Below are 27,003 nucleotides of genomic sequence, written 5' to 3'. Positions count from 1 at the left end.
ACAACCCAATAAGTAAACAGAAGAGGGACTTCCCTGGTGGCGCAGTGGTTAAGAATCCGCCTGCCAATGCAGGGGACACGGGTTCGAACCCTGGTCCGGGAAGATCCTACATGCCGCGGAGCAGCTAAGCCCGTGAGCCACAACTACTGATCCTGTGCTCTAGAGCCCGCAAGCCACAACTACTGAGCCCGCGTGCTAAAACTACTGAAGCCTGCGTGCCTAGAGCCCGTGCTCTGCAACAAGAGAAGCCACCGCAGTGAGAAGCCCGCGCACCGCAATGAAGAGTAGCCCCCACTCACTGCAACTAGAGAAAGCCCGCGCACAGCAACAGACCCAATGCAGCCAATTAATTAATTAATTAATTTAAAAATACTTTAAAAAAAAGAAGTAAACAGAATATGTCAGTGGCGAGTGCCAGAGATGGAGCTGTTCTGGGCCCTTTCATTTGGAGGCGCTGAAAGGACCCATGTCGGGTGGAGCCTTGGTCAGAGGGTGTGGGCGGGGCCTTCCAAGCAGTCAGCAGATAGTCAGCTCTCCATGACTTAGAGACTCATCACCCGGTCTGTAGCTTACCTGAGCCTGACCTTCTCACTAGTCTCGCTTAGAGTGCTGTCTTCTTACTTTTACTGTTCTCTGGAATCACCCTAGTAGGTGGAGACTACAGCTCCTTTCTCTGTTCTTTTGTTTGTTTCTTTTTTCTTTTTTAGGTGGATATGACTTCTTCGTAATTCTCAGTGACCATCTGGTTTTTGTAAAAGTGGTTCAATCTGTACCTCAATGTGGTTGAAATTAATCACTCAAAAGCAGTGTGGTATTCTGGACTGATTTTTAGGAGCCTGAATCTTCGTGCTGGCTTATAGATAAGTCATGGAAAGGTCTTAGATAAAACTCTGATGTATGTTGTCTTATTTGAAAATGCTCCCCGACTTCTGAGAAAGTTGTGAAGTTTCCCAGGGATGTTATGAGGACAAGTTAAATAGAATTCTTCGGTGCTGCTTTGAGCTTCAAAAGCACAAACATTGCCTAAAACCTAGTTCTGAGTTGACCTCCCATAGATGATTCATACCTTCCATATGGTATTGTCTTCCTAATAACCATGCTTTAAAAAAATTGAAATGCAACCAAATGTACAGTGCAATGCAACCAAGGTTTCTCCAACAATAATTTTTAAAGTACTGGTCTCCCTCCCTTTAACTGAGAAGTAAGAGAAAGTTCAGCTAATTTTAATATGACTATGGTTTTCTGTACAGCACTGCACCATCTTCGTTTCTGTTTTCTCACAGACATCCATTCTTTACTCAATTTTTGTGATACAAATATTATAATTTTGAAAGAATAACCATGGTCAATGCTATCTGCCAACTGATTAAAAGGAAAAAATGGGGGGGAGGGATAAATTAGGAATTTGGGATTAACGTATACACACTCCTATATATAAAATGGATAACCAACAAGGACCTACACTATAGCACAGGGAACTATACTCAGTATTTTGTAATAACCTATAAGGGAGAATAATATAACTGAATCACTTTGCTGTATACCTGAAACTAACACAACATTGTGAATCAACTGTATTTCTATAAAAAAACAAAACAAAACACCAATCTGTGATTCCATCTGTGAGCTCTCTACTTTTCCACTTCAGTTCAGTCCAAACAACAATCAGGCACTACCCTCGGGGTTGGGACTGTGCCTGGCACTGAGATACCGAGGGTTACGCACAGTGTGGTACACGCTGCACTGGGGATTCGGCAACGTGTGGGGTAACTGAGAACGGGGGCGGGGGGCGAAGCAGGGGCGCCCGGTATTGGGCAGGAAGAGCTCCCCACGGGAGGTCAGCTCAGCTGTGGCTCGCACGTCGAGAAGCCAGTCCTCGCGTGCGCTCTGGTTCCTCTGTGCCCCCAGGCTGAGCCGTCAGCAGGGCTGCCTCGTGCCCTCATGCTGCTGCCAGTTGAGAACGTTGGGAAGCTCTTCCCTGTGGCCGTCTCTCATCTAACTGAAAACTGTGTCAGTTCCAGGAGGCCCGAGGAGCTCTCTGGTGGGACAGTCCTTTAGGGGGACCATCCAAGGACTCTGGTGAAGATCGGTCAGTGGCATCATCGAGGGAGGGCTCCTTGCTTTCCTGAAGGAAGTCCTGGCTGGTTAACACGAGCTGCTCTTCCCGGGCACCAGGGTCTTGTGATGTGGAAACAAGAGGGAGACGCGGGGTGTTCCCTCTGCCCATGAGTTTGTGGTTCAGTTTAAATACAGAATTCAGAAGTGAGAAACTGCTCGAAAACAAGATACTAGTGTGTGCAGAGATGATGACAGGAAATGGAATTGTTGTGAGGCGATGTGAGGAACTTAGCTGTTAGAAAGAGGAGGACGAATACACAGTTACTTGGATTAAGGAGTCGTGCAGGTCTGTTCACCAGTGAAGGGAAAATATGAATCTGAAGGAATGTGCACCAAGTAGTTAAGATAATTGTTTCAGAAGTACAGCATCTCAAGGAATGTTCCTTTTCTACTTACATACTTCTGTACTGTCTGAATTTTACTTAGCGTATATTTACACAACTAGAAGGAAGATTAACAGGGAAAATCGTATATGAATATTTGAAAAAACTTGTAAGATATTTTAACTTAATGCTTTAATGTTGCACCACATGCGGAGCAATCAGAAATTTGAAACAAAAAATCTTTGTAATTCTAACGTCAGGTATGTGTTGATTGGGGTTCTCCTGAGAAACGGAGACAGTGGGGCATGCCCCTCCCTGCCTCCAGTGTGGAGTAGGGGTCAGGGCTAGGCACCCCGACCTGCACAGGAACTCCCTGCTTTGCCTGTCGATTCCGAGGCATGAGGAGCCCATGGTAGCCGGGTGGCAGCGTTAATTCCAGTTCAGTGTCTCCAGGTGGAAGCATTCCTCCCTGTGGAACTAAGACCTCTAGGCTGGCAGAGCATCGGGCTGTGGGAGCAGCAAGCAAAAACATTGCTAGTGGGTCGCCTGGGTAATGGTAGTGCCATGCCCATTTCCACCCCTTGATTCCTGGACCTGTGTATACTGGCTATGGGAGAATTGGCTCCATGTAATTGGACACCAAATCCATACCCAGAGTGTCTGTTGCAGTCAGGACAGGACAGTGCCCCTTCCACGATGAAAGTGGTCCAGTGAGATCAACCTGCCGCCAGGTCGCTGGCTGATGGCCGCGGAGAAGGATGTGATGTCGGGCTCAGTGCTGATCTCTGCTGCTGGCAGGTTGGGCCCTCAGCGGTGGCCGTAGCCAGTCGACCTTGATGAGTGACATCCACGTTGCCCAGCCCACGTGTCTCCTCCATCCCTGCCGCCGTGGCCCCTTTGTTCACGAGCCCATTGGGCAATGACGGAGTGGATACCGATCCACAGAGTGGTTCATTCTCTCCACATGATGACTCAGGTCCTCTTCTGCTGAGGTCACCCTTTGCTGAGGTCACCCTTTGGCGAGCATTCACATGGGACACAAACATCTTTACCTTTTTTGCCCATTCATAGAGGTCGAGCCACATACCTCTTCCCCAGATTTCTTTGTCACCAGTTTTCCAGTCACGTTCCTTCTGAGTATCTGACCATCCAGCAAGCCAGTGGCCACAGCCCAAGAACTGGTAAACAGTTGCACATCAGGCCATTTCTCCCTCCAAGCAACCTGAACAGCCAGGTGCAGTGCTTCAGGTTCTGCCCACTGCGGGGATTTCAGTCACCTTGTCCTTCAGGGGTGTCCAGGGAGGGGCTGTGGCTCTGCAGCTGTCCACTGGGGGGCGGCGTCCGCACATCGGGCCGAACCCAGGCCCCGTCTTCTCTTCCCCAGCCGCTCATGGCGGGGAGCTCCCCATGAGGCCATGGGTGCGGGCTGGGAGGAGGAGGCAGTGTTGCGGGATTGGGGGCCGCGGCATTGGGGCCACTTGCTCGTGTGACTTGAGCCTTCCAAGGGCCTGCTCGGGCGGATCACGTATGTACCGCTTCCACTCGATGGTGGAGTGCTGCTGTGCACGCCCGGCGTTACGGCTGATGGATCAGGTAACACCCAGGTCCTCATGGGCAGCTCAGGTCACGTGGTGACTTGCTGGTCCGTGGTTAAGCATTCAGTCTGTTTCGGGCCCAGAGCTGCTTCTCAAAAGGAGAGTGGTTGTCTGTGGAGGATGGCAGGGCTTTGCTCCAGAACCCGACGGCCGTGCACTGAGGTTCATCCACCAGAGGCTCCAGACAGCATCCCTGTGTGCCGTTGGTGCTTCAGGCACCGCTGGATCCGCCGGATCACGTGACCCGAGCGGAGACCAGCTCCCATGGTGGCCTGACCCGTGAGGAGCCTCCTCTTGTTCTGGGCCGACTCCAACCCGGCAGCTTTTCGGGTCACTAGGTGGATAGGCCAGAGTGCCACACCCAGATTAGGAGCACGTTGCCTCTGAAATCCAAAAGGGGCCCAATCAATTTGACACATAAAATTAACTATCACTATATATAGAAACTCAATCTGTATGTAACTCTTGAACTAATTACCTAAAAAGTACCATCTCTCATGGTTTTAAAATTATGAGTGCTTAGGAGGAGACTTTTATTTAGCTCCTAACTCTGAGTTGAATTATTATAACATATTCACTCAATTCCCATCAGCTACCCACCCTCCTACCAGGTGTTATGTCATGATCCATGTGCTAGATTTTTTTTCTTGGGTGGTAAATGTATTTAAGTTTTGCAGGATATTGCACTTAGGAGTGACTAGGCTGTATTTGCTTAGTATTTGACCAAATAGAATCCAATGTGTCAAAATATTAGAGCTGGAAGGATCTTTAGAGATGGTCTAGGCCAATTTACTTTTCCACACAAAATGAAGATACAGGGTGTTAGAGACCAGAGTGGAACTTGGGTGTTCTGTTGTCAGTGAGAAGGGCTTCTCAGTTCTCACTCTGCCCTGCCCCCTTGGATCTGAGAGGCGTGCTTTAGGCTGGGCTGAGAGTCAGCTTGTTGGGAGTTGAGCTGAGGTTCTGTCTTCAGTTGGTAGCCTGGCAAACCTGGCTACCGATCAAAGGTGGCGACTGTGTGTTTGGAGCGATGCCATTTCCTGACCAAATGCTCCATGTGCTGGGCTGAGAGGTAGCGATTTTAAAGAACAGGATGTTGGGAATCCTGCTGTCTTAACTGCTCTGGGAATTGAAGAGGAGCCTCTGGAAAGTTAACCTACTAGATTCAGTGTAAACGACTGTAGTACACACCTGGTTGACAAGATTACTATAATATTTAACATATAAATTTTTAATTCAAATAGCCAAGTTAACTACTTTAATCATTGAATTTCCCTGTAGCAAATTTAGTGGCAGTTTATCACTAGGTAGGTGCTTAAAGATCAGCCTTTTTTTTTTTTTTTTTTTGAGGCCATAGCATCACTGATACTAAGGCCGCGTTTAATTTTGATTTGTCATCTTGGAGTTGGATGGATGGTGATATGGAGGTCCTCTAGTTCTAATCCAGAAGCACCCCCCGACACACACAAGCGGTTAGATGAGTTGCTTCCAGGTACCCTTGGCAGTTGGCTGTCCGGCCTCTTTTTTAAACCCTTTCCAGTGTTCCAGGTGCCTTTTGAAGACAGCCCCTTCCATTGATTGGCCGTGCTCCTTGTTAGAAAGTTCTCTTTCACAGTAAACATTGGGCTTATAATTTGCGCTTGTCTCCTGGCTCTGCCCCAAGATTTTTTTCTAGTTTTCTCAATATTTTTCATAGCTCATTTTGGATAGTCAAAAATTCCAGACTAGAGATTTCAGCTTTCTAATTAAAAAACAAATTGAGCATCCTTCACAGATACAGTAGTTTTCCCAGGGTGAATAGGTGTTTTCCTCCCCGCCTCCCCAAATAGGATCATGAAATGATTCTGCCTTACTTCACTTTGTATTGATAAGTAGGAAAACACACTGGACTAGGAATGGAAGTACCTGGTTCCCGGCCCCTGCTCTGCCTCTTGCCAGTTGGGTACTTTGGGCAAGTGAACCTCCCTGAACCTCAGTTTCCTTTTCTATAAAGTGAAGATGATAATGCCTGCTCCAGGTACCAGGCCCTTTTGAGAATCAGATGTTTTTGTAGTCTGTCCATTTCCTTACAGATACAGGAGGTTAACTCCCTTGTTTTAGAATGGAACATTTTGAATTATAAATTTGATTTAGCAGGGGCTTAGATAACAAGTTATGACGATTAAAAAAGGATAGATGATGCTTTTTCGGAAGTCTAAACCCCATGAATGTGGCGGGTTGACAATTCAGTTTATCCTTTTCTGTTTTTATTTTAGAGACTGGGAAGAGATTTTAAGAAATTCAAGAATAAATAAAATGTATGAGTTATATTGTGGAAGCTAATATATTTGTTGGCTTAAATTAACACTGCATACCTCTAGTGTGGTCCATGTGAAGATCTTGGTTTTAGCTGGGATCCCTGCCACCTCCACATTAGAATCAGATCTAAATCCAAGGGGAAAAAGTATCATTTGCTAATAGACAATAATGACTTTAAGAAATTAATGACCTTTGCCGATTAATGCTTTTTATTCAGAATATTTTATTTTCTAATTTGTTGCTGCCTGATTCTACTCTTTTGGTACTTCAGGTAATCTGCTTTATTTACAGCTGTTGGCACCTGAGTTCTCTTTGTTTGCTTCCAGTCAGGCGCACCAGACTGGAAGGCTGAACAACACAAAGATGTGCTCTTCCCACTGTGAAAATAGTGGACGTGCGGCCTTTTTCTTTCTTTTCCTTTCCCTTTCCTTTTTTAAATCAAGCACTGAGTCCATTTTTTCACACACTCTTCTTCTCCCTTGCCAACCAGAAACATATTACTTATTGAGAAATTAATTCCAAAGTAGGGGAATTAATAGCCATACAGTGGGGTTGTTTCACAGTCACGGTTTTGGGGGGAAGAGATAAAAATGTGTAAAAGGAAATAGTAATACAGTGTTTCAATTGAATTTGGTGCATGTGACACCGGTTTTGAGCTTTTGTGTATGTGTGTGAATCATGTTTTACAAGAAATGTTTAGTTCTATATGATAGCCAGTGATAAAATCTTACATCCTCCTTTAATGTTGTTTGAAATTTCAAAAGAAATGACTGAAAATCAATTAAAGCGTGTGTAGTATACTTTAATAACAAGTTTTTAAAAAGTAAATCAAAGCACTTACACTTAGTATGCTTTAATTATGCTTAATATGCTTTTTCAAATTCCACATATTCCAGCCCCACAAACCATGCCCCCAAATCTGATATGTTTTCATGTCCTTCTTTGGTATACACTGCCTGGCACATTATCTTATGATTTAATGGGTTCTAACTAAAATATAACTTTAAGCTTGAAAAAGAATGCTCTTAATACTCTGTGCATAATGTGTATCACAGTGATCTGCTACCTGTGTAAAGTAAACCTATGTTAGAAAGAACAACAGCCTTAAATGGCTTTTCATTACCAACAGGATAAAGCCCAAGTCCCTTTAGCCTTTCTATTGAAAGACACTGTTGGACCTGACTTAACACTTATTGAAATTTACAGCAGGGGAACAGGTAATATATTTCCTTTGTTTCTTTCGGAGGAGTACAAGGATCAGTTTTAAAAAGCTGGGACTTGAACACAGTGCTAATAAGTATCCTCAGAAGTTAATTTGAGTCATTCTAACGCCTCAGCAGTAGGGTTGCCTCACTGTGCTCCTAGTTAGCACTTATTAATGGCAAATGATGTTGAGCATCTTTTCATATGCTTATTTGTCATCTATATATCTTCTTTGGTGAAAGGTCTATGAAATCTTTTACCTTTTAGACAAAATGGAGTTTTTTTTTTGAGTTCTAAGAGTCAGGTCCAAACAAGGTCCGTTACAGGAATCGCATTAGGTTGATATGCCCTTTAAATCTTTTAATCTATAGGTTCCTCATCTCTTTATTATTTTCCTTGCTTTAGGAAAACCCAGAACATGAGAAATTCTGTAGGAAAAGTGGATTTTCCTAATTACATCCCCAGGATGTTCTTTAGTCTGTTTTTCTGTCTTCTGTATTTCTTGTAAACTAGTTGTTAAGGTCTAGAGACTTCAAGTTTGATTTTTTTTGAGGGGGTGGGGTGGGGTGGGTATTGTTTGGAATTGCTTCACGGATGGCATCATGCACTTCCATCAGGAGGTATGTAATACATGATTGTCTGCCTTTTTGTGATGTTTACATTGGTGAGTTAGTTAGGGATTGTCAGTTTGATCCATTCATACTGCAGTCCCATCAGCCTTTCACCTACAGCCATTGTTCCATTAGTAGTTGCAAAATGATATCCTAATTTTGTCATTCCTTCTTTATTTATTAACTGGAATACTTACACCAAGAAAAACTTTGCCTCATCAACTGTTTGTTTGTTATGGGGTAGTGTTTGTAAATAATGGCAGGATAAATGTGGGTTTTGTTTTTTTTCCCTTTGTGTGCCTGTTTTCAGAGCAGAAAGTTCTATACCATTCTCTAAAAGTTACTGGTGAGGATTTTATTTTTTTAGGATTGTCGTGAACTCATGGATTTTAGCATACATGGATTTTAAGGTACTTGTCTCAGCGCCTTGCACTTTTTGATGCTCAAATTGTTCCGTCCTTGGTGACTGGGAGCCCTTTCCAGTTGGGTCTAGAGGTCTTTTGATATCTGTTTTGCCTTGTGGGATACTAAGATGTCCCAGGCTCATCTTGTAATTTGTTGATTTTTTTAATGTCAAAAGCCGTTTACCTACCCAAGTAGCAATGAGCACACCTAGATCTTGGTTTCTTGGATCTAGACTCAGACCTTAGTTTCTAGTACCATCTTCCAATAAAAGGAACCAGGGTTCCGTGGAGAAATGTCTCATTCAAGGACTGGAGCAGGAAATACACATGAGTCTGGAGCATCTCGTGGTGTCAGAAAAAAAGGTGGCACTCAGAAAACAAAACTAAACACGTACAGTGTCGGGGGTGTGTCAGAGGGACGGAGGGACCAACTGAAACTGCCCCCAGTGGCCGAAGCAGGAACAACCTGAGCAGCAAAATACACGAAGTGGTAGTGGATTATAACCCGGAATGCAGAGTAGACATCCGTTAATTTTATTAGTGTCCATACCGGTAAAATTAATGGAGAAAAGGCAAATCTCCTGAGCAGAAGGGTTGTAAATAATTTATGTAGATACTCCTCCCTCAAGGAGGTGGAGCATAGGTCACCGGTCCTGAAGTGTGGGCTCTGCCCACGGTCGCTTCCTTCCCAAGAGTCCAGGTGAGGAAAGGGGGAAGGCAGAGTCAGTTCACAGTGAGAAACTGAACGGAGACTACTTAACCAGGTGACCGACTTAACTTCAACAGCGATAGGTCATGTTGAGAGTGTGTACCACTGATGGCATTTCACCTCTGTGGTCGTCCCCCCAGACTCATAACTCCAGCCTATCATGAGGAAGACATCACACACATCCTAATTGGAGGACACCTACGAGTTCTCCTCAAAGTTGTCAAAGTCACCGAAAACAAGGAACGTTTGAGAGACTTTCTTGAGTTGTAGTCAAGAGGAGCCTAAGGAAACGTGATGACTAAATGTGGTACTCGAAATGGGGTCCTGGAACAGACAAAGGACACTACATTAAAATTAAGGAAATTTGAATAAAGCATGGGCTTTGGTCAATAATAATATATCCATATTGATTTATTAATTGTGACAATATACCATACAGATGTAAGATCTTAATAATACGGGAAACTAGGTATGGGACATATATGGGACCTCTGTACTATCTGTGCAATTTTTCTGTAAATCTAAGACTATTCTAAAATTTAAAGTCTCGTAGAAATTTAAAGAGTTGTTTACCCCGTGGCAATAACCCCAGGAGCTGATATTTGTATAGTGCAACATTGTCTTTAAACACATTCTCAGTTCCTTTCTTTGAGTTTCTCTTCTAGTTTCTAGTTAGGCAGGGGATTGTTTTTTTTTTTATTAATTAATTTATGGCTGTGTTGGGTCTTCGTTTCTGTGCAAGGGCTTTCTCTAGTTGTGGCAAGCAGGGGCCACTCTTCATCGCGGTGCGCGGACCTCTCACTATCGCAGCCTCTCTTGTTGCGGAGCACAGGCTCCAGACGCGCAGGCTCAGTAATTGTGGCTCACGGGCCCAGCTATTCCGCGGCATGTGGGATCTTCCCAGATCAGGGCTCAAACCCGTGTCCCTTGCATTGGCAGGCAGATTCTCAACCACTGCGCCACCAGGGAAGCCCCCAGGGGATTGTTTTTTATGAGCATTAAGGTCATATCTGAAGAAACATGTTGGAGCTAGCACCACAGTTAAAACATAGAACTGGGTGGTGAAGATCAAGCAGAGAGTAATCTCTTCTGCACTGGCCAAGGTTTTCATCCTTTGTTACTTAACAGCCACAGAGGGGACACCACCCACACTGCAGGAAGCCTTGCCCTTGCCAGGGGGGCAGCACCGTGTCTCTGCCCAGACGGGCCCCCCACCCAGCTGATGGGCCTGAGAGGCAGGGAGGGAAGTCTGCTTTGCTGTCCGTGTTCCTGCTGTTGACAGATGGTGTCATTCACGTGGGTCAAGAGCACGGGGGGAAGAGACCTGTTAGGGATGTGCCGAGTTTGCCAGGCCTGTCTGGCATCCAAGTAGAGATGTCGGACAGGATATAGAGTAAGGGATTGAAGGCAAGAACTTGGAAGTCATCGTGCTTAGATGGTTAAACCATGGATTTAAAGCTGAGACTAGATCAGATGACTCGGCAGTCGGAGTAGACTGAAGAGGGCAGGGTCAGGACTGAGCCTGGAGCTCTGCGCCTCTCGGAGGATGGAAGCGGAAGAGCTGGCAAAGGGGAGGCTGAGGAGTACTGGAGGCCGCTGTGTGTGCACCGTCCCCCGACCGCGGTGCGTGTTGGCCCCTGAGGCTTCCAGCTGCCAGCTGGTCCCCTGCCCCACTCCCCCGTCCCCGTTCCCGCCAAGCGGCCAGCAGCCCATGACCAATGCCCGGGGTGGCACTGGAGGCCACCCCTGCCTCAGAGCGGGGCCAGCTGTGCCCGAGCCACACGCCAGGGCTCCCTGTGGGTCAGGCTGAGGAAGCCGGTCTCCAGCGACACATGTCCCTCCCTTACACCCCAGACCTGTCCTGCCTCGCTCTCTGCCTTTGTCCTGGGAGGAACCACAGGGAAAGGCTTCAGTGCGCGGGTCCCCATCCCAGGCTCTGCTTTCAGGGACCATCACCGAAGACGCTGGTAGAGAAGACTTAGCGAGTGGTGAGGCAAGTGCCTTAGTGAGTGTCAGCTGCCATTCTTCCTCTTCCGGGCACAGACCTCCCTCCTGGAGCCTGGAGCCTGGAGCCTGGAGCCTGTCCTCCGCGGGACGGGGAGGCCGCGGGCAGAGCTGGGGGAAGCTGGGAGGCGGGAGCGGCAGGCCGGGCCGGGGGCTGGGGACACAGAGGACGCAGTTCTGCCCACGAGAGGTGGCGACATTGCCACAGAGGAAGTGACGTTTGAAGTGCGCGTTGAAGGAAATCCTGCCCCAGCTTCAAGGCTTAATTCGAGATCCACGTGGAGTGGCCCTGGGCCCCCTTTTCGGCTCTGTCGGCTTCGGCCTCCCATTGGGGAGCGCACCAGGCTCGCCGGCGCTGCGGGATACTCACTTTCGAGCCACAGCACGTGGGCCCGGAGGAATGGAGGGGAGGACCTCCGGAACGCTGTGACGTGTGCCGAGCTGGTCGGGTCTTTCGGCCGCCAGAGGCCACCGCCTTCCCAGCCTGGCCCCTTCCTCCGCCCGCAGCCCGGCTCCTCAGGGGCACGGCGGTAGCTCCTGCGCCGCTCACCCTTGGCGGGCCTGGCGGCGGCTGTGTGGCAGGTGCCTAGAGACACCTGTCGGGTTCGTAAGACGACTCTGATTTCTTGCTGGAGGAAGCCATGAAGGGAGGCCCAGCTGGTGGACGCACAGCCGGGAGCTGAGAAACCGTCGTCCTGAAGCACAGTGGAGGGCCGGCGGGGAGAGGGAAGGAAGAGCCTTGGTCTGTCTCCTCAGAGCGTGGAACTGGGACATCTCGAATAGAATAGAATGTGAAAGTCTGTGGAGGTAAGGAAGCATTCAGAAGCAAAATCTGAGATAATCGTACACGTGTCAGGTTGGAAAACGTTTTGCAGTCTGGCGGGGAGTGCTATAGCGTCGAAGGCACAGTTGGGCTGCTGCCGGGGCGTGTGCTGTCGGCTCGCTCTGGAAGGGGACCTGGCACCGCCTGGTGAAGGCGGAGCTGCGCCTGCCTCCGGTCCGGCTGTTCCCAGCGCGGACCCGGGAGCCCCGCTCCGGTTCACGGGGCCCGTGGCAGCGTGGTCACGAGCAGCCGCGCTAGCGTAACGAAAGCGGGACAGAGAGGGAAGGCGGCCTGAGCGTCTGTCGGCGAGGGGATGAGCTAACAAACCGTGGTGTCGTCGCGGTGACCGCGATGAAGCGGTGAGCATGGGCGACTTGGAGCCACGCTTGTCAGCGAGGATGGATTTCACAGCCTGATGCTGAGCTGAAGAATACACAGAGGTTTCAGAGCTTGACAACGTGCAGGAAGGCTGGTCACGTTGAAGCTGGATGGCAGGTGCATGGAAGGTTATTATCCTGGTTGCTCTTCTTGGGTGTCTGTTTAGTTTTTTCTGTAATATTTATTTTAAAGAAACACGAAATACTGAAGTGAGGATGCATACGTGGGTATAAAAATGCATGTGAATTAAAAACATGAAATGCCCAGGACGTGTTTTTTTCCTCAGAGGAGGGAGGGCTGAGGTGTGGGAGGAGCACACGGGGGCTTCCGATCGTCCTGGTGATATTTTCCTAAGCTGAATGAGCACAATGCTTCAGGTGAAGTTTTCTTTAAACTGTTTTGTCTATCATAAATATTGTGAAAACTCTTTTTTAAGTTTAAAAAAAAAAGGCTATGGAAATATTTGTACCTTCTCTCAGCTCCACTTTTTAAATCTGTGAAATGGGAGGTTAGAATAATGGTAAGACCTCCTCCTAAGAGATCTGTAAAGATAAAATAAGCTAATGTATGTGAAAATGACTTTCAGACTCTTGATTATTATTATTATTGTGAAAAGAAAGTGTTCTAGTTCCTTGCTAAAGAAATAGGTGAAGCTGGAAATACGTTCATTGTGGGAAAATCAGAAAACGTAGAAAAATTCTGATGAAAATCCCTTTACTTCACCACCACTAATGTTTTAGTTTATTTCTCCTTAGTATATGATTTTTGTTTTCTTCTGTCAGAATTAGAGCTTGTTGGTACAGCTGTTTTTCAGAATATTTCTGCATCGCAGAAGTCTGACAGCAGGAGTAAGAAGGAAGGCGTGAGGCGGCCTCTCCGAGCTCCCCCAGGCGCTCCTTGAGGGCAGGGCGTCTGCTCCATCTGTGTGCATCCCGTGAGCAGCACCTCGGTGGTGCGGAGGGATTGATGGCCGCGGGCCAGTTTGGTTGCGGGGACAAGTGCCCTGGACCGGAGTGAGGAGACTGAGGCTCTGGCCTGGAGCCTGACCTACCTCGAGCGTTCTGCGTGAGCTCGTGCTGGCTGCCCCCATCCTCATCTGTGAGACTGCGTGGTCGTCTCAGCTCTCAGTTGGCTAAAGCCAGTAACCGTTGTCTATGCCAAGAGTATTTGTGTGAGAATAAGTGGGAGGTGACGATGGAGAACACATGCTTTGCCCTGGTACGGTGCTCTGTAACCTCGGGGAACAGTGTTTGTGACTGAACATACTTTCCAGTAAAATGCTGCTTGGGAGATGGCAACTGAGAAGGATGGAAGTGGGAGTCACAGGGAGTATTAACTGCACAGGTTTTGAGATATGCACAAATCAGAAAATGGCCAGGAGATGAAGGTACTGACAGTTGGGTTTCCTACAGACTGTACTTTTGGATGAAGCCATTCAAAGCATTTTATATATTGCTTTAGTGGAAGACTCTCGCTGCCACCTAGTAGATGAGAAGGCTAGGGACGGTAATTTTGCATTTGTATCAGGAGACTTGATAGAGTTCTTTTGTCCCTAACTCAGTCCTGCCTGATAATATAAACTCTCCCCAAAAAGAAAATGTATTATTTTCCAACAAGAAGGTTTGGAAAACATCAGGAAGGAATGTGTAGCTGTGAGTTTCCTGAGAAACGTCTTGGGGAGCCAGGACTGCGAAAGTGACTCCCAGACAAATTCAGATTCCGGTTTAGAACCACGTAGCGGCACCTTGGTCCCTGGCCTAGGGCTTAGAAAACCATAGACCCATGTTTTCTGAATTCCTTTATTGTCCCTGAACCATTTCCTTCATGGAGTTCTTATCAGCAAATTGAATTGAATGAATGAAGACTGGATCTGTGAACATGTAAATGAGAGAAATAGATTATGTGGAAATAAAAGCTAAAGTTTCCCTCAGAGTGTTTCAAAAGGCTTAGGAAGAGAAACTCTTGCAACTCACTAATAAAAAAGACAAATAACCCAATTAAAAAGGGGCACAGGATCTGAATAGACATTTCTTCAAAAAAGGAAACCAAATGCCCAGTAAGCACTTGCAAAGATGCTCAAAACCATTAGCCATCAGGGAAATGCAAATCAAAACCACTTCACACCCACTAGGATGGCTATAATCAAAAAGACATAATAGCAAGTGTTGGAGAGAATGTGAAGAAACTGGAACCTCATACATCGTTGCTGGGAATGTAAATTGGAGCAGCCACTTTGGAAGACAATCTGGCAGTTCCTCAAAAAGTTAAACGTAGAATTATCATTTGACTCAGCAACTCCACTCCTGGGCATATACCAAAGAAAATAAAAACTGATACACAAATGTTCAAAGCAGTATTATTCATAGTAGCCAAAAGATGGAAACAACCCAGATATTTATCAACTGAATGGATAAACAAAATGTGGTATATCCATACAGTGGAATATTATTTGACCATATAAAGGAAGTAAGTACTGACACATGCTCCAACATGGATAAACCTTGAAAACATTATGCTGAGTGAAAGAAGCCAGGCACAAAAGGCCACATATTGTATGATTGCATTTATATGCAATGTACAGAATAGGCAAATATGAACAGACAGAAGATCAGTGATTGTCTAGGGCTAAAGGGAGTATTGGAGGCTGATGAAGATGTTCTAAAATTTACTGTGATGATTGCACAGCTCTATAAATGATATAAAAACCATTGAGTTTTACTTTTTAAATGGGTTGTATGGCATGTCAGTTTTGTCTCAGTACAACTGTTGACGGCCCCCCGCCCCGCCCCAAATCTCACTTGGACTAGTTTTAACATCTTAGTGTTGAAAGAGAACAGTATAAAATTCTAAAGAAATATGGTTAATCGTCCTTCAGGAATATTTTAATTTAGAAAGATTTGTGGAGTGCTACTGTGTGCCTGGCGTCGTACCAGGCTTCAGGAATACAGATGCAAAGAAATCGTCAGGCTGGTGAGAACCAGAGATGGGGTGCAGGGCATGAATGCGTGCACCAGAATTGGGTAGGGGGACATTGCTGTGTGCCTGGTGCTGCTCTAGGGTCCTTTCTCATCATAGTTTTCACAATAGCTCTAGAAGGATTGCTGCTGTTACCCCCGTTGCAGATGAGGAAAAGGGACCCAAGCGGGTCAACAGGGTGCCTGAGGCCATGCAGCTGGTGAGCGGTGCGGCCGGGGCTGAGCTCTGGACCTCACGGGACCGTCATGCTGGTGGGCATGAAGCCGTTGTTCACATTGAATTTCTTCCAGCCTCTGTTTCAGGGTGCTTTTGGTTCTTTGTTAAAAAACAACTAAATGTATCTAAAATTCAGTTGGCACTCATTTTGTTTTTCTTGTACAAGTGAAGTTAGTGCTGTTTCACTTAATAAATTACAGAATAAGAAGAACTGAGTGGTAATAATCACTTACAGGGATTTATAACTTGAGCTCTTTGTATTTAGCATATATCCAAATTACATTCTTTTAGGGTTGAGGGAAATATTTCTGAACATTGGTGATACTGGTTGTTCACTGAGGTGGTTTCCTGTATATATCTATAAAATAGAAATTATATCTACCAACACCATTTGAAGCGTTCCTGCCTCAAACGATGAACATTCTTGGATGAACTGGTGCCTTGGATTAACTGGCACTAGAGTTTTGTTCTGCCTAAAAATAGTTCTAGAAGTAGGAGGTGAAGTGACTTATTGAGGGCATTAGAGTACAGCCCAAATAGGCCTTCAGCAGACCTGCACTGTATTTTTAGTGAGGATTTCTCTACTGTTAATTGTACTCAATAAGTATTTATTGATAAGAATAGCTATAAAATGATAGAAATCTTACATTAGAGAGGGTGACAGGCTGGCATTTTGGGGGAATAATCAAAGACCTAGGTCAAAACTTGGCTTAGCCTCTGTCTGTAGAGGAACACATACTTCAGCTAACATGTTAAATGCTGAAATTCTTTTGTGCCCAAAGCAAACAGGAGCCCCGTTTTCCTTTAAAAGGGAAGGAAAGATCTGCCTTACAATGCCTGGGCAGCTGCTTAGCACCCTGCCACGTCATCTGGGCAACTGAGAACCCAGCTGGCCCCTGCTTGGTAATTCCTCAACACTCTGGTATGTCCTGACATTGCCAAGCAGACTGGAGGGATTCGTAGAACAGGAAATGAGCTGCCGGGAGATAAGACAGGCAGCTCCAAATCGCAGACAAGAGCGGAAATGAGAAAACTAATCCAGGGAAACAACATCGCAGTTTAACTTTATTTTTAAACCAAGGATCACTGGAAAGATTTCTGTCTCTAATTTAGGGGAGCAACCCACCTATATTCAGTTATACCGGTTATACTCACAGCAAAGAAGTGTGTGTATGGGGACTGCATTTCTGTTTACTGCTGCATCTCAACTGATCAAGAATTACAAAAAGATGACATTGAGTCTGTGAACTCTTTGTTTCTCCAACAACTACTACTGTGTTGTCATAAGACCAAGAAATTTTTAACATTAGAAGTAACTTTAAAATATTTTTTTGCCTCTGCTCTTTTGTGTTTGTGTCATGCTGCGACTTGCAGCCTGTCTTCATGAAGAAGAGAGGTTTTGTTACTGATAATAACTAAATATGCAATCATGTGTGGTGATGGTTGTTAAAGGAAAAAGGCAAAAGTATAGAAAATGTGACTAACCTCTGTTCTCTGAAATGTGACGCCTTGTCATCAAATGTTATTTTATAAGGAAGGTCATAGTAGATGAATGTTCACTGTATTTAACTTAGGAAATAAATGTTCTTATTTGTCATATTCCGCCCTCTTGTAGCCATCCTGAAGTGCATTAGTGATTGTGGGCTTAGGCGATGCAGGGTGTCTTTAGGGACCAAATTGCAGCACATTGTGGGCGGCACTGCTCAGGCCAATTGTTGTTGGGTCTGAAAGAAGTTTATGAAGTTGGCTTTTATTGGCTACTTGGAAATTCTAAATTTTATGACACATTCAGTGCAGTGCGTTTAAAGACTTTTATTGTGTTGGTTTTACTATTTTTTAAAATTAGATCAGTAATTTAAATACAGAATTTTTAAAGCTAGACTTAAAAAAAATGAATCTGGATTTGTTGCCCACCCATCCGCCTGTTTTGAGGCCCCCTCCTGTGTATGTTCACAACTCTGTACTTGCATGTAGAGCAGGATATTATGTCTATTTAGTGAACTGAACTCCGCAGGGACAAAGATTTCCTAACTTTCTATCCTCACAACCTAACAGTTTGTAATAGGCGGTCTGTCAGTATTGGCTCTTGTTAAAATGCCTTTGGGAGTCGAAAGTAACCTCCTTGAAGTAGTTTTCAAAGCATAACTGAATGAGAATCGTAACTTATGTGTGGCTGTTTGGCATGATATGCTCAGCATTCCTGTGTGTCGGTGTTCGGAGGTGAGCATGCCTCTGCCCTTTTCCTCTGGTGGCCCAGCTCAGCGGGAGGAGGGTGCACGTAAACCTGTGGTTATAGCAGGTGGTGTGAGCGCGGCACCTGCAGAGCAGTGACCAGAGCGGGACAGGCAGTCCCAGTGGAGGGACAAAAGCTGGATGGGGCTGCCGGCAGCTGGCAGTGTCCACATCCATGGAACTTGCATCCGTTTTGCAGGCGGGCCATTGACTAGCTTAGATTTGGCCGACAACTACCAGGTCTCAAAAGATTGCAGCCTTTCAGCTCTTGATGCACAGTTTTAAAAAAGAGCTGCAGTATCCTTACATTTTAAGTGGGTAGTAATTTCCTCTTGGACAATTTGAGGATTTTAGTATGCATCTTGCAACAAATGCTGATACCACCAAGTGTGGTGGACCAAGGCTGGGGGGCCTCTCCTAGCTCTCTGGTGCCCATGGTACAACTTTGAGAAGGGACAGGGCTTCTGTGTTGGTCTGTGGTTTGGACGCAGATGGACGTGAGGAGGGATCTGTGCTTTTTGGAGGTCCGTGACCATCAGTCCTTGGCCTCAGCTGCTCGCAGTCAGTATTTCAGAATATAAGTGGAACTTGGAGACCATATGCACCGGTGCCACGTATTCACGAGGGTTGTTAGCTTATTAGGCACGAGGTCCTGGGAGGAGACGGGATTCGCATCTTACGAGTAGCAGGTGTGCTCTTGCTGGTTAGTAACAGTCCTCATTTGACTGACATACATCAGTATGTGTCCACATATCCATGGCTGTCTGCCTCCCAGCTGGACTTTGCGCTTGCCGAGGGCAGACCCCATCTTCTCCACCTCCGTGTTGGTCACGCGGCAGCGCGCAGCATGGATCTGATGCGTACGAGCTGGATGAAGGAAACGATCACGGTCACCAGCGCGGGTGGGCCAGGTGGCCTCCGGAAGCATTCCCCGTGGGGAGCCCGGCGCTGGTTTTGTGCCACCTGGGACCACTTCATAGCCCTGTGCGCTTACAGGTTTTACTGGGCTCTGTGAGGGCTGATCCCACAGACCACCTACCAGCAGCCACCTTTTATGTGAACGAGTGGTAGTTGAGAAAGATGAAAATGTCCACGTTCAGGATTTTTCAGATTTAAAAATTAAGTTCTCATACTCATCCGTTTTGAAGCTTATAATTTCTTCCTATTTCCTCTGTGATAAATCCTGAACAGCTTAGATATTTCAACTGTGTATTTTTTCCAAATTGGCATGCTTAGATGCTGAACTACTTGGAAATAATATAGCCTGGCAAAGGTTCAGAAAATTTCACTTTGGGAGAAAATGAGATTAAATATGCCCCACCCTTTCTTCCATCTGTACCAAGCAAATAGTGCCCTGACTCAGGTACACAGTAGGTTTCGAGGAAATCGTTTCCCCGCTGCCCAGGGCCCTCAGGCGAGCGAGCCTGGCACTGTGGAGGCAGGGCCGGGTACGGTGGGCTCTGGGCCCCCTCTGTGGTCACGGCGACAGGCGCTGTGGCGCTGTGGTTTGTGGTTTGCTCAGGTGCCTGCCGTTTGTCAGGAGGCCACGTCACGTGGGCCTGGTCCCCTGAGGCGCTGCCATGTGTCCTCTCTGCTGGACTCCCCACCCCCCATCCTTCCCGAGTCCTTTCCTTTGTCCGTGCGTTCTAGTTAGTTCTGGGTCTGATAACTTCGTAGACGTGATCCCGGCCCACGGGCTCCTTCCCTGCAGTAAGTGTCTTCTTGGTCGTTTCCTAGGTCGTGTTGGTGAGGTGGAACGAGCCGTACCAGAAGCTGGCCACGTGCGACGCGGACGGCGGGATATTCGTGTGGATCCAGTACGAAGGGCGGTGGTCTGTGGAGCTGGTCAACGACCGCGGGGCCCAGGTGAGCGGGCAGGAGGCTCCTCCAGGGAAGGGCGGAGGGCAGATGAATGAAAGCAGGATCCTGCTTCTTGTGCTTCCCGCTGAGTACATCACTAGAGCGGGAGAAGGATCGTCCTCCCTTCCCTTCCGCTCTGTGGCTGTTGTGAGAACACTTCAGGTCTTAAGCTTTAATTAAACCTGTGCAGTCGTTTCTCACCACTCAGTGTTGTGATTACCTGTTAAATTCGGATTTGACGAAGCGCTCCTGGCGTAGCGCCTCTTTGCTGCCCTGTAGAGGTATTTTCCCATGTTGTCGTCTTCCTAGTTCCCTCACGGGGAGCTCCACACGACCGTTCTCACAGCCTCCTCCCCAAGCTGAGTTTTTAACACTCTCTTCGGTCAGCTTTCAATTAGCGGGGCCACCTGTTGTCATCGCTCAGCTGTCCCTTTCTGGTACCAATTTGTCGCTGCTCTGAGGAAAACAGTTGCTCCAGGGACACCCTGCCGAGCTGTGCTATTTTAAAAACCACTTCGTGGGTTCTAGTGGCTGATGGTATGGCCCTGGCTCTCCCTCCCCAGGAGGACGGCTGCGTGGAGCTCCTGTCTCGTGTGTTTAAGGACACGGGTCCCATGCCAAGGATTTGACAGGCCCGAGTGCTGCGGGAACCTTTATTGACAAGGGGTTTCTTAGTCTGACTCTCCGGGGTGGTTCCCCTGTGACTGCCTTTCTATACATTTCTAAGGAAATGAATTCTCACCCTCTCTCCTCCCATCTGTTGCTTAAATAAGCTGCGAGCTCTCCGAAAGATGCAGACCGGTGAGGTGACATAAAATTGCAGGGAATGAAGCTCTTACTAGCAGTTACTGTTAGGCTGAGGAACTTTGTAAGATGTCATCACAGAAGGCAAACCTACCTCTGGGTGCAAACAGAACCTACTTTTTTGTGTGAGTTTATTTATTTGGTAGGGTCAGTGTAATAATTTTGACTGACTCTGGTAAGGCCTTACCGGTTTCCTATATTCCGCCGTGAGTGGAAAAGGGAAGAGGTGACGCCTACCCTGTGACTACTAACTAACTTTGAAATTGAGCCACAGATGTGGAAACCTCCATGCCCGTAAGAAGGTCACGCCACCTAGAAGGTGGCCGCTGTGGTCAAGAGCGTGAGCTCTGGAGTCAGCGTCTCAGTCCGTGGCGCTTCAGGAGGAGATACTTTACTTCTGTGCCTCAGTTTCCTCATCTGTACACAGGGAGTTTAATGGTAGCTGCCTCCACGGATCACTGGGAGGATTACAGAAGATTACATGTGGAAGGGAGTTCCCTGGTAGCCCAGTGGTTAGCATTCCAGGCTTCCGCTACCGTGGCTCGGGTTCAGTCCCTGGTCAGGGAACTGAGATCCTGCAAGCTGCGTGGCACGGCCCCAAAAAAAAAAAGATTAAATGTGGAAAATGCTGTGACACTGTCTGCACGTGATGGTTGTCCCCATAAGTTGTGATGGTGCCCGAAGCGCTTATGAGGTGCCAGCACCCGTAGCCGCCGACCACAGGGCGTACCTGCCCGTAAGTCGTCGCCATGATGTCATCACCAAAGACCAGCTTCAGGCCTTGAGGCAGCGACTCTTCACAGCTTCCCGTGAAGTGGAGACTCTTCTGAACTTGCCCTTGAGGGTCTTGAAAGTGCCGTTGTTCTCCCATCCACCAGAGTGTGAAGCCTTTCCCTAGAAAGGCCCAGTGATCACGTGAGACGTGTCTTCAGACCTTGGCCGGCACGAGGTCTTACAGAGCGTTACTCGGAGAAGGACAGTGAGGAGGACCTCGGAATGGCACTCAGTGCTGGCCTTTCCCAGGTGTCATCCCTCACCGCCACAGGAACCCTGTTGGGAAGATGTTGTTACTCTCAGTTAATGGAAGAAAAAACCCAGGTCAGGGGAGGTTGAGTAACTCACCCAGGGAAGTTAGTTCATGGTTTGTAAAGCCAGAATTTGAACCCAGGTTTGAGTCCGAAACTCTGTCTTGTTCCCAGACAATAAACTGTTTTCTCTTTATCAGAAATGCATATACTCATAGCACATCCAGAGACCTCAGGCTTCACTGCCATTGGCGAGTCTGGCCCCCCCAGCCTGGTGGTGCTGCCACACTGTCTCCTGCTGACGGCAGCTTCTCTGAGGAGGGAGGCATCTGTCACCTCCACATCAGAGCCGTGTGGCCTCCGCCACCGCCATATACCCTCAGCCTTTCTTTTCATTGAGAGTTTGGCACAGAAAAAAAGTGAGTTAGAAACAAGAACAGATGAACTCAGACCTGGAGGTGAATGAGCTTACATGGACCATAGACCATCTGGAAGCACCTAGAATCTCCCAAAAGCCTGTTCCTTTCAGGTTCGACCAGAGTAATCACTGTATCTTGTGATCTGATCCAGATCGTCATACAGCTTTGCTGTTTGCCACTCTGATTCTACAGACCTCAGAATCCATTGAGCAATTGTTATCGTTAAGCACTTGCATTTGGGGGAGATTTGGCTGCTTTTAGTTGTGTTGGAGTCGCGTCTTGTATGAGAAGCGTCCGGCGCCGGTGAGGATGACTCACTGGTGGAGGGAGCGGAGGGTCCATGCACCGGGAGCGGCGTCTGGGGGCAGGAGGGACAGTTCTGTGCCTGGAGGAGGAACATCCTTGAAGTGACACTCTTTAGAAGAGGTGACAGGTGATCTTTGTTATATAGCATGCCTTTCATTGTCATGAAGTAATCAAACATTTGGCAGAAGCCAAGTGAAACTTTAACCCTCTTTCTTTCAGGAAATGATTATGAGTCCTTTATTTCAAAAATGAGTCTGGAACAGTGCCTGCATTATTTCATAGCATTGGTCACAGGCCAGCTGTGCCAGGCACAGGCCTTGGAGCGTCTGAGGAAAGGCTGTCTTGGGCGGCGGGCCGTCCAGGCTGCTCCTCAGCTTTGGTCAGTCATGTCGAGAGAGCCCTGAATGTGGGGCAGGAGTGCCACGGCCCCCCGCATCGGACAGACCACAGCAGAGGGCTTTCTGCGTATTTCCTTAACAGCACTAGGGACTCAGTTCCCCTGGTTTCGTTTTTCCAATTTTGGTATAGTCTTATCGCTCTATGCTAACCTAATTTAGTAAATGCAATTAGATCATGTAAACATTCTCTGTTATCTTTTTTTGTGACTGTAAGATGGGTGGTGCCTTGGAGAAGCGTCTTGTCACTGGCTATACGTTTTCGCGCTCTAGTAAGATGTTTTTCCTTTAGCACAAAGATAAATGAGTTAAAACCCATGTAAATAAGTAGCATTATCTTTGCAAAATGAAAGGACTTTTACACTTCACTGCAGAATTAATGTGTTGTCTGTAAAAAAAAAAAATCTTTTAAGTTCTTAAGAAAAGCTAGATAACGTTGAAACATAAGGTCAGAGAAAACAAGATTCCGAGTTGAGAAACAAACAGCTTTTTCCAGTACCTTCAGACCAACTGTCGCGGAGCTGTCTCACACACCCATGCCGTTATCATGAGGGGGACGTGCTGACCACTGATGACCTATAACCCCTGCTGGGAAAACAGCAAGAAGTTCATGTCCTTTTGGTGTTTGTTCATTTGTTTTATTACTACCTGAAGTGTGAAAAGTCCAGTAACGATACAAATTTCAATGAAGGTGAACATTTCCAAGTATAAGCAACAGTGAAGATGATAGATAATCAATTTTTTTAAGTTAGAAAAGATTTAAAAGGTAGTACAAACTGAAAAAGTAAATTAAGGCGATAGAAACAGGACCAAATATAACAATAATTAGAATAAATGTAAATGGACTGACTTCACCGATCAAGATGATGCTTGACAGATTACATTTTTAAAAACATAGCTATATGCTATTAGGAGCCACACCTAAAACTTAAAAACATATACAAGTTTAAAGTAAAAAGGTGAAAAAGATGTATTGAGCAAATATCCAGGAAAAAAGAAAGCTGGAGTAGCAACTGTTACTTTCGGATAAAATAGACTTAAAGATAGAAAGTGATGTTTCGTTTATAGAGTGCTACCACATAATGATAAAAGCTGTAGTTTACCAAGATGATATTTTAAATATGTATGCCCTTATTAATAATAGCATCAAAATATATGAAGGAAATCGACAGAACTGAAAGTAAAAACTGATAAATTCATTGATAACCGAGAAGTTTCAACAACAAAAAAAATCAGCAAAGATATAGAAGATGTGAGCAACACAGTTAACAAGCTTGACCTAATGGACACTGGTAGTTACTGAATCCATCAAGTAGAGAACATACATTTTTCTCAGACACACACAGAATGTTCACAAAAGTTGATCATGTTCTGAGGTTTCGCAGACCTTTTCTGTGAAGGGGCAAGATGGTACACATTTCAGGCTTTGTGGACTAGGAGTCACAATTGAGGATATTACGTTAAGTACGAACAAGGAAGAAAAGAAAACCAGAACACTTCTTGTTGATAAAGTTAAAAAGTTTATTTATGGATGCTAAAATTTGAATTTTATATAATTTCACATACAACAAAGTAGCATTCTTCTCGAAATTTTTTCCTAATCATTTAAAACCATAGTTTGTGAACTGTACAAAAATAGGTGGCAAATAAATTTGGCCCACTGGCCATAGTTTGCCTGCCTGTGTTTTAGGGCATTCATAAAACCTAAACAAATTTCCATTGGTAGCTCTCATGATTATGGACCATGATTTCTGAATGGGTTAGAAGTTAATAACAAAAACATAAATTTAAGAAATTGGTGGGAATTCCCTGGCGGTCCAGTGGTTAGGACTCGGCCCTTTCACTGCCAGGGCCCAGGTTCAGTCCCTGGTCAGAGTACTAAGATCCCACAAGCCATGCAGCATGGCCAGAAAAAAAAGAAAAGAAAAGAAATTGCTGCATATTTGGATATTTGGTCATTTTTAAATGCACTGTTAAATAGTTCATGGGTTAAAGAACAAATTTAATGGACATTTATAAAATCTTAGATCTGAATGATAACGGAATCTCTACATATCAAAACTTGTGAGATAGGATTAAAGTGGTGATATAAGAAAATATATATCCTAGGGTCTACCCTGGTGGCGCAGTGGTTAAGAATCCACCTGCCAGTGCAGGGGACACGGGGTCGAGCCCTGCTGTGGGAAGATCCCACATGCCGCAGAGCAACTAAGCCCGTGCACCACAACTGCTGAGCCTGAGCTCTAGAGCCCGGGAGCCACAACTACTGAGTCCACACGCCACAACTACTGAAGCCCACGTGCCTAGAGCCCATGCTCCGCAATAAGAGAAGCCACCTCAGTGAGAAGCCCGTGCACCGCAACGAAGAGTAGCCCCCGCTCGCCGCAACTAGAGAAAGCCCGCGCGCAGCAACGAAGACCCCACGCGGCCGAAGATAGATAAATAAATAAATAAACTAGTTAATTTTTTTTAAAAAGAGAATATATATCCTTAATTTATGTATATTAGAAAGGAATAAAACTCTGATCAAATGAACAACAGAGTAAATCCAGTAAAAGGAGAAAGAAAATATAATTTAAATAAAAGTAGAAATTAATGCAATAGCGAAAAAATGATACAATAGAGGAGATCAACAAATTCAAAAATTTGTTCTTTGGAAAAAAATTAATGAAGTAGACAAACTGCTGGCAAGCCTTGAGTAAGAGAAGAAAGATAAAACCTAAAATAATTTTATGAATGAAAAGTTGAGCATAACTGTAGATAAGGTAGAGATTACAAGGTAGTCAAAGGTAAATGATGCCTAGGTAATTCAGTGGGGGAAGAATCATCTTTTTTAATTGAGGTATAATTGACATATACTGGTTTCAGGTGTACAACAAAATTTGTATCTACTGGGAAATGATCACCACGATAAGTCTATTTGACATCCAAGGAATAGTCTTTTTGACAAATGGTGCAGAAGCAACTGAATATCTGCATTTAAAATTTAAAAAGTAGAACCTTGATTCTTACCATACACCCTGTGCAAAAATTAAATGAATCATAGACATAAATGTAAAAGCTGTACACTTCTTCTGGAAAGTTTGGGTTTGCCACCTTGGGTTAGGTAAAGATTTCTTGGATTGGATACAAAAAGCATGAAACGTAAGAGAAAGAACTTGATGTTGGACTTCATCAAAATTTAAAACTTACTTTTTGAAAGATATCCGTAAGAAAATGAAAAGGCAAGTTACAGAATGGGAGAAATTATTTGCAGCACATATTCTGATAAAGGATAGTATCTAGAATTTTTCCAACACAATAAGAAGGTTGAAAACTTCTATATATCTGTATACATATATGTATGTGTGTGTGTATTTACGTATATAATGAATAGGTGAACGTGAACGGATATACAAATAGATATATATGGCAAGGGATGTGAATAGAAAGGTTCCAAAAGATGATGTGCATATGATCAGTAAGCACATGAAATGATGCTCAGCATATTAGTCATTGGGGAAATGCAAATTAAAAGCACAGTGTCCTACCACTACACACCTACTAGAATAGCTAAAATAAAAAAGACTGGCAACACCGAGTGCTGGTGAGGTGTGGACCTACTCACATATATTGCTGATGGGAATGTGAAATGGTTTAGCCACTTTGGAAAAGCTTGGTAATTTCTTATGCATTTAAACATACATTTACCATATGACCCAGCAGTTAATTCCATTCCTAGGTATTTACTCAAGAAAAATGAAACCATGTGCCTACAAAAAGTCTTGCACGTGAATACTCATAGCAATTTTGTAATAAGCAAATACTGGAAACAACCCAAATGCCCAGCCCTTTGGGGAGATGAATAAATAGTGGTATATTTATGCCATGGAATATTACTCATCTATAAAAAGGAATGAACTGATGCATACAAGAAATCAGAATACTCTCAAAATTATTATACTGAGTAGAAGCAGTCATAAACAGAAGTGAACATACTGTGTGGTTCTATTCATGCAAAATTCCTAGAATAAGCAGCTAGTTAACAGAAGTTAGGTCACTGGTTGCCTCAGACCAAGGGTGAGGGCAGGGAATTGACTGCCAAGGGGAACTTTATTTATTGCACGTAAATTATAGCTCACTAAAGGTGATATTTAAAAGGATAGTAAGTACTATTAACAACTACTTGCCAACAGTTTTGAAAACTTACATGAACTGGACAAATTCCTAAAAAAATATTTTAACAGAACTGACTCAAGAAGAAATAAAAAGAGAAGCTTGACTGCTGCTAACACTATTAAATAAATTGAAGCAATGATTAAAAA

General features: G+C 45.4%; 1 protein-coding gene across 4 annotated transcripts in view; it reads left to right on the top strand.

Moving 5' to 3' along the window:
- Window positions 1-27,003, top strand: part of TULP4 (TUB like protein 4) — a 237,301-nt gene that overhangs the window by 143,036 nt on the left and 67,262 nt on the right. For all 4 annotated transcript variants that reach the window (XM_057527691.1, XM_057527692.1, XM_057527694.1 and 1 more), the window contains one exon: window positions 19,628-19,756. In XM_057527691.1, coding sequence (XP_057383674.1) covers window positions 19,628-19,756 — 129 coding nt within the window. The remainder of the gene's footprint in view (window positions 1-19,627; window positions 19,757-27,003) is intronic.

Source organism: Balaenoptera acutorostrata, chromosome 14 (assembly GCF_949987535.1).
Source record: "Balaenoptera acutorostrata chromosome 14, mBalAcu1.1, whole genome shotgun sequence".
NCBI classification, from domain to species: Eukaryota; Metazoa; Chordata; class Mammalia; order Artiodactyla; family Balaenopteridae; genus Balaenoptera; species Balaenoptera acutorostrata.
The sequence above is the reverse complement of the archived record's forward strand: the minus strand, read 5'-3'. Positions and strand labels throughout refer to the sequence as shown.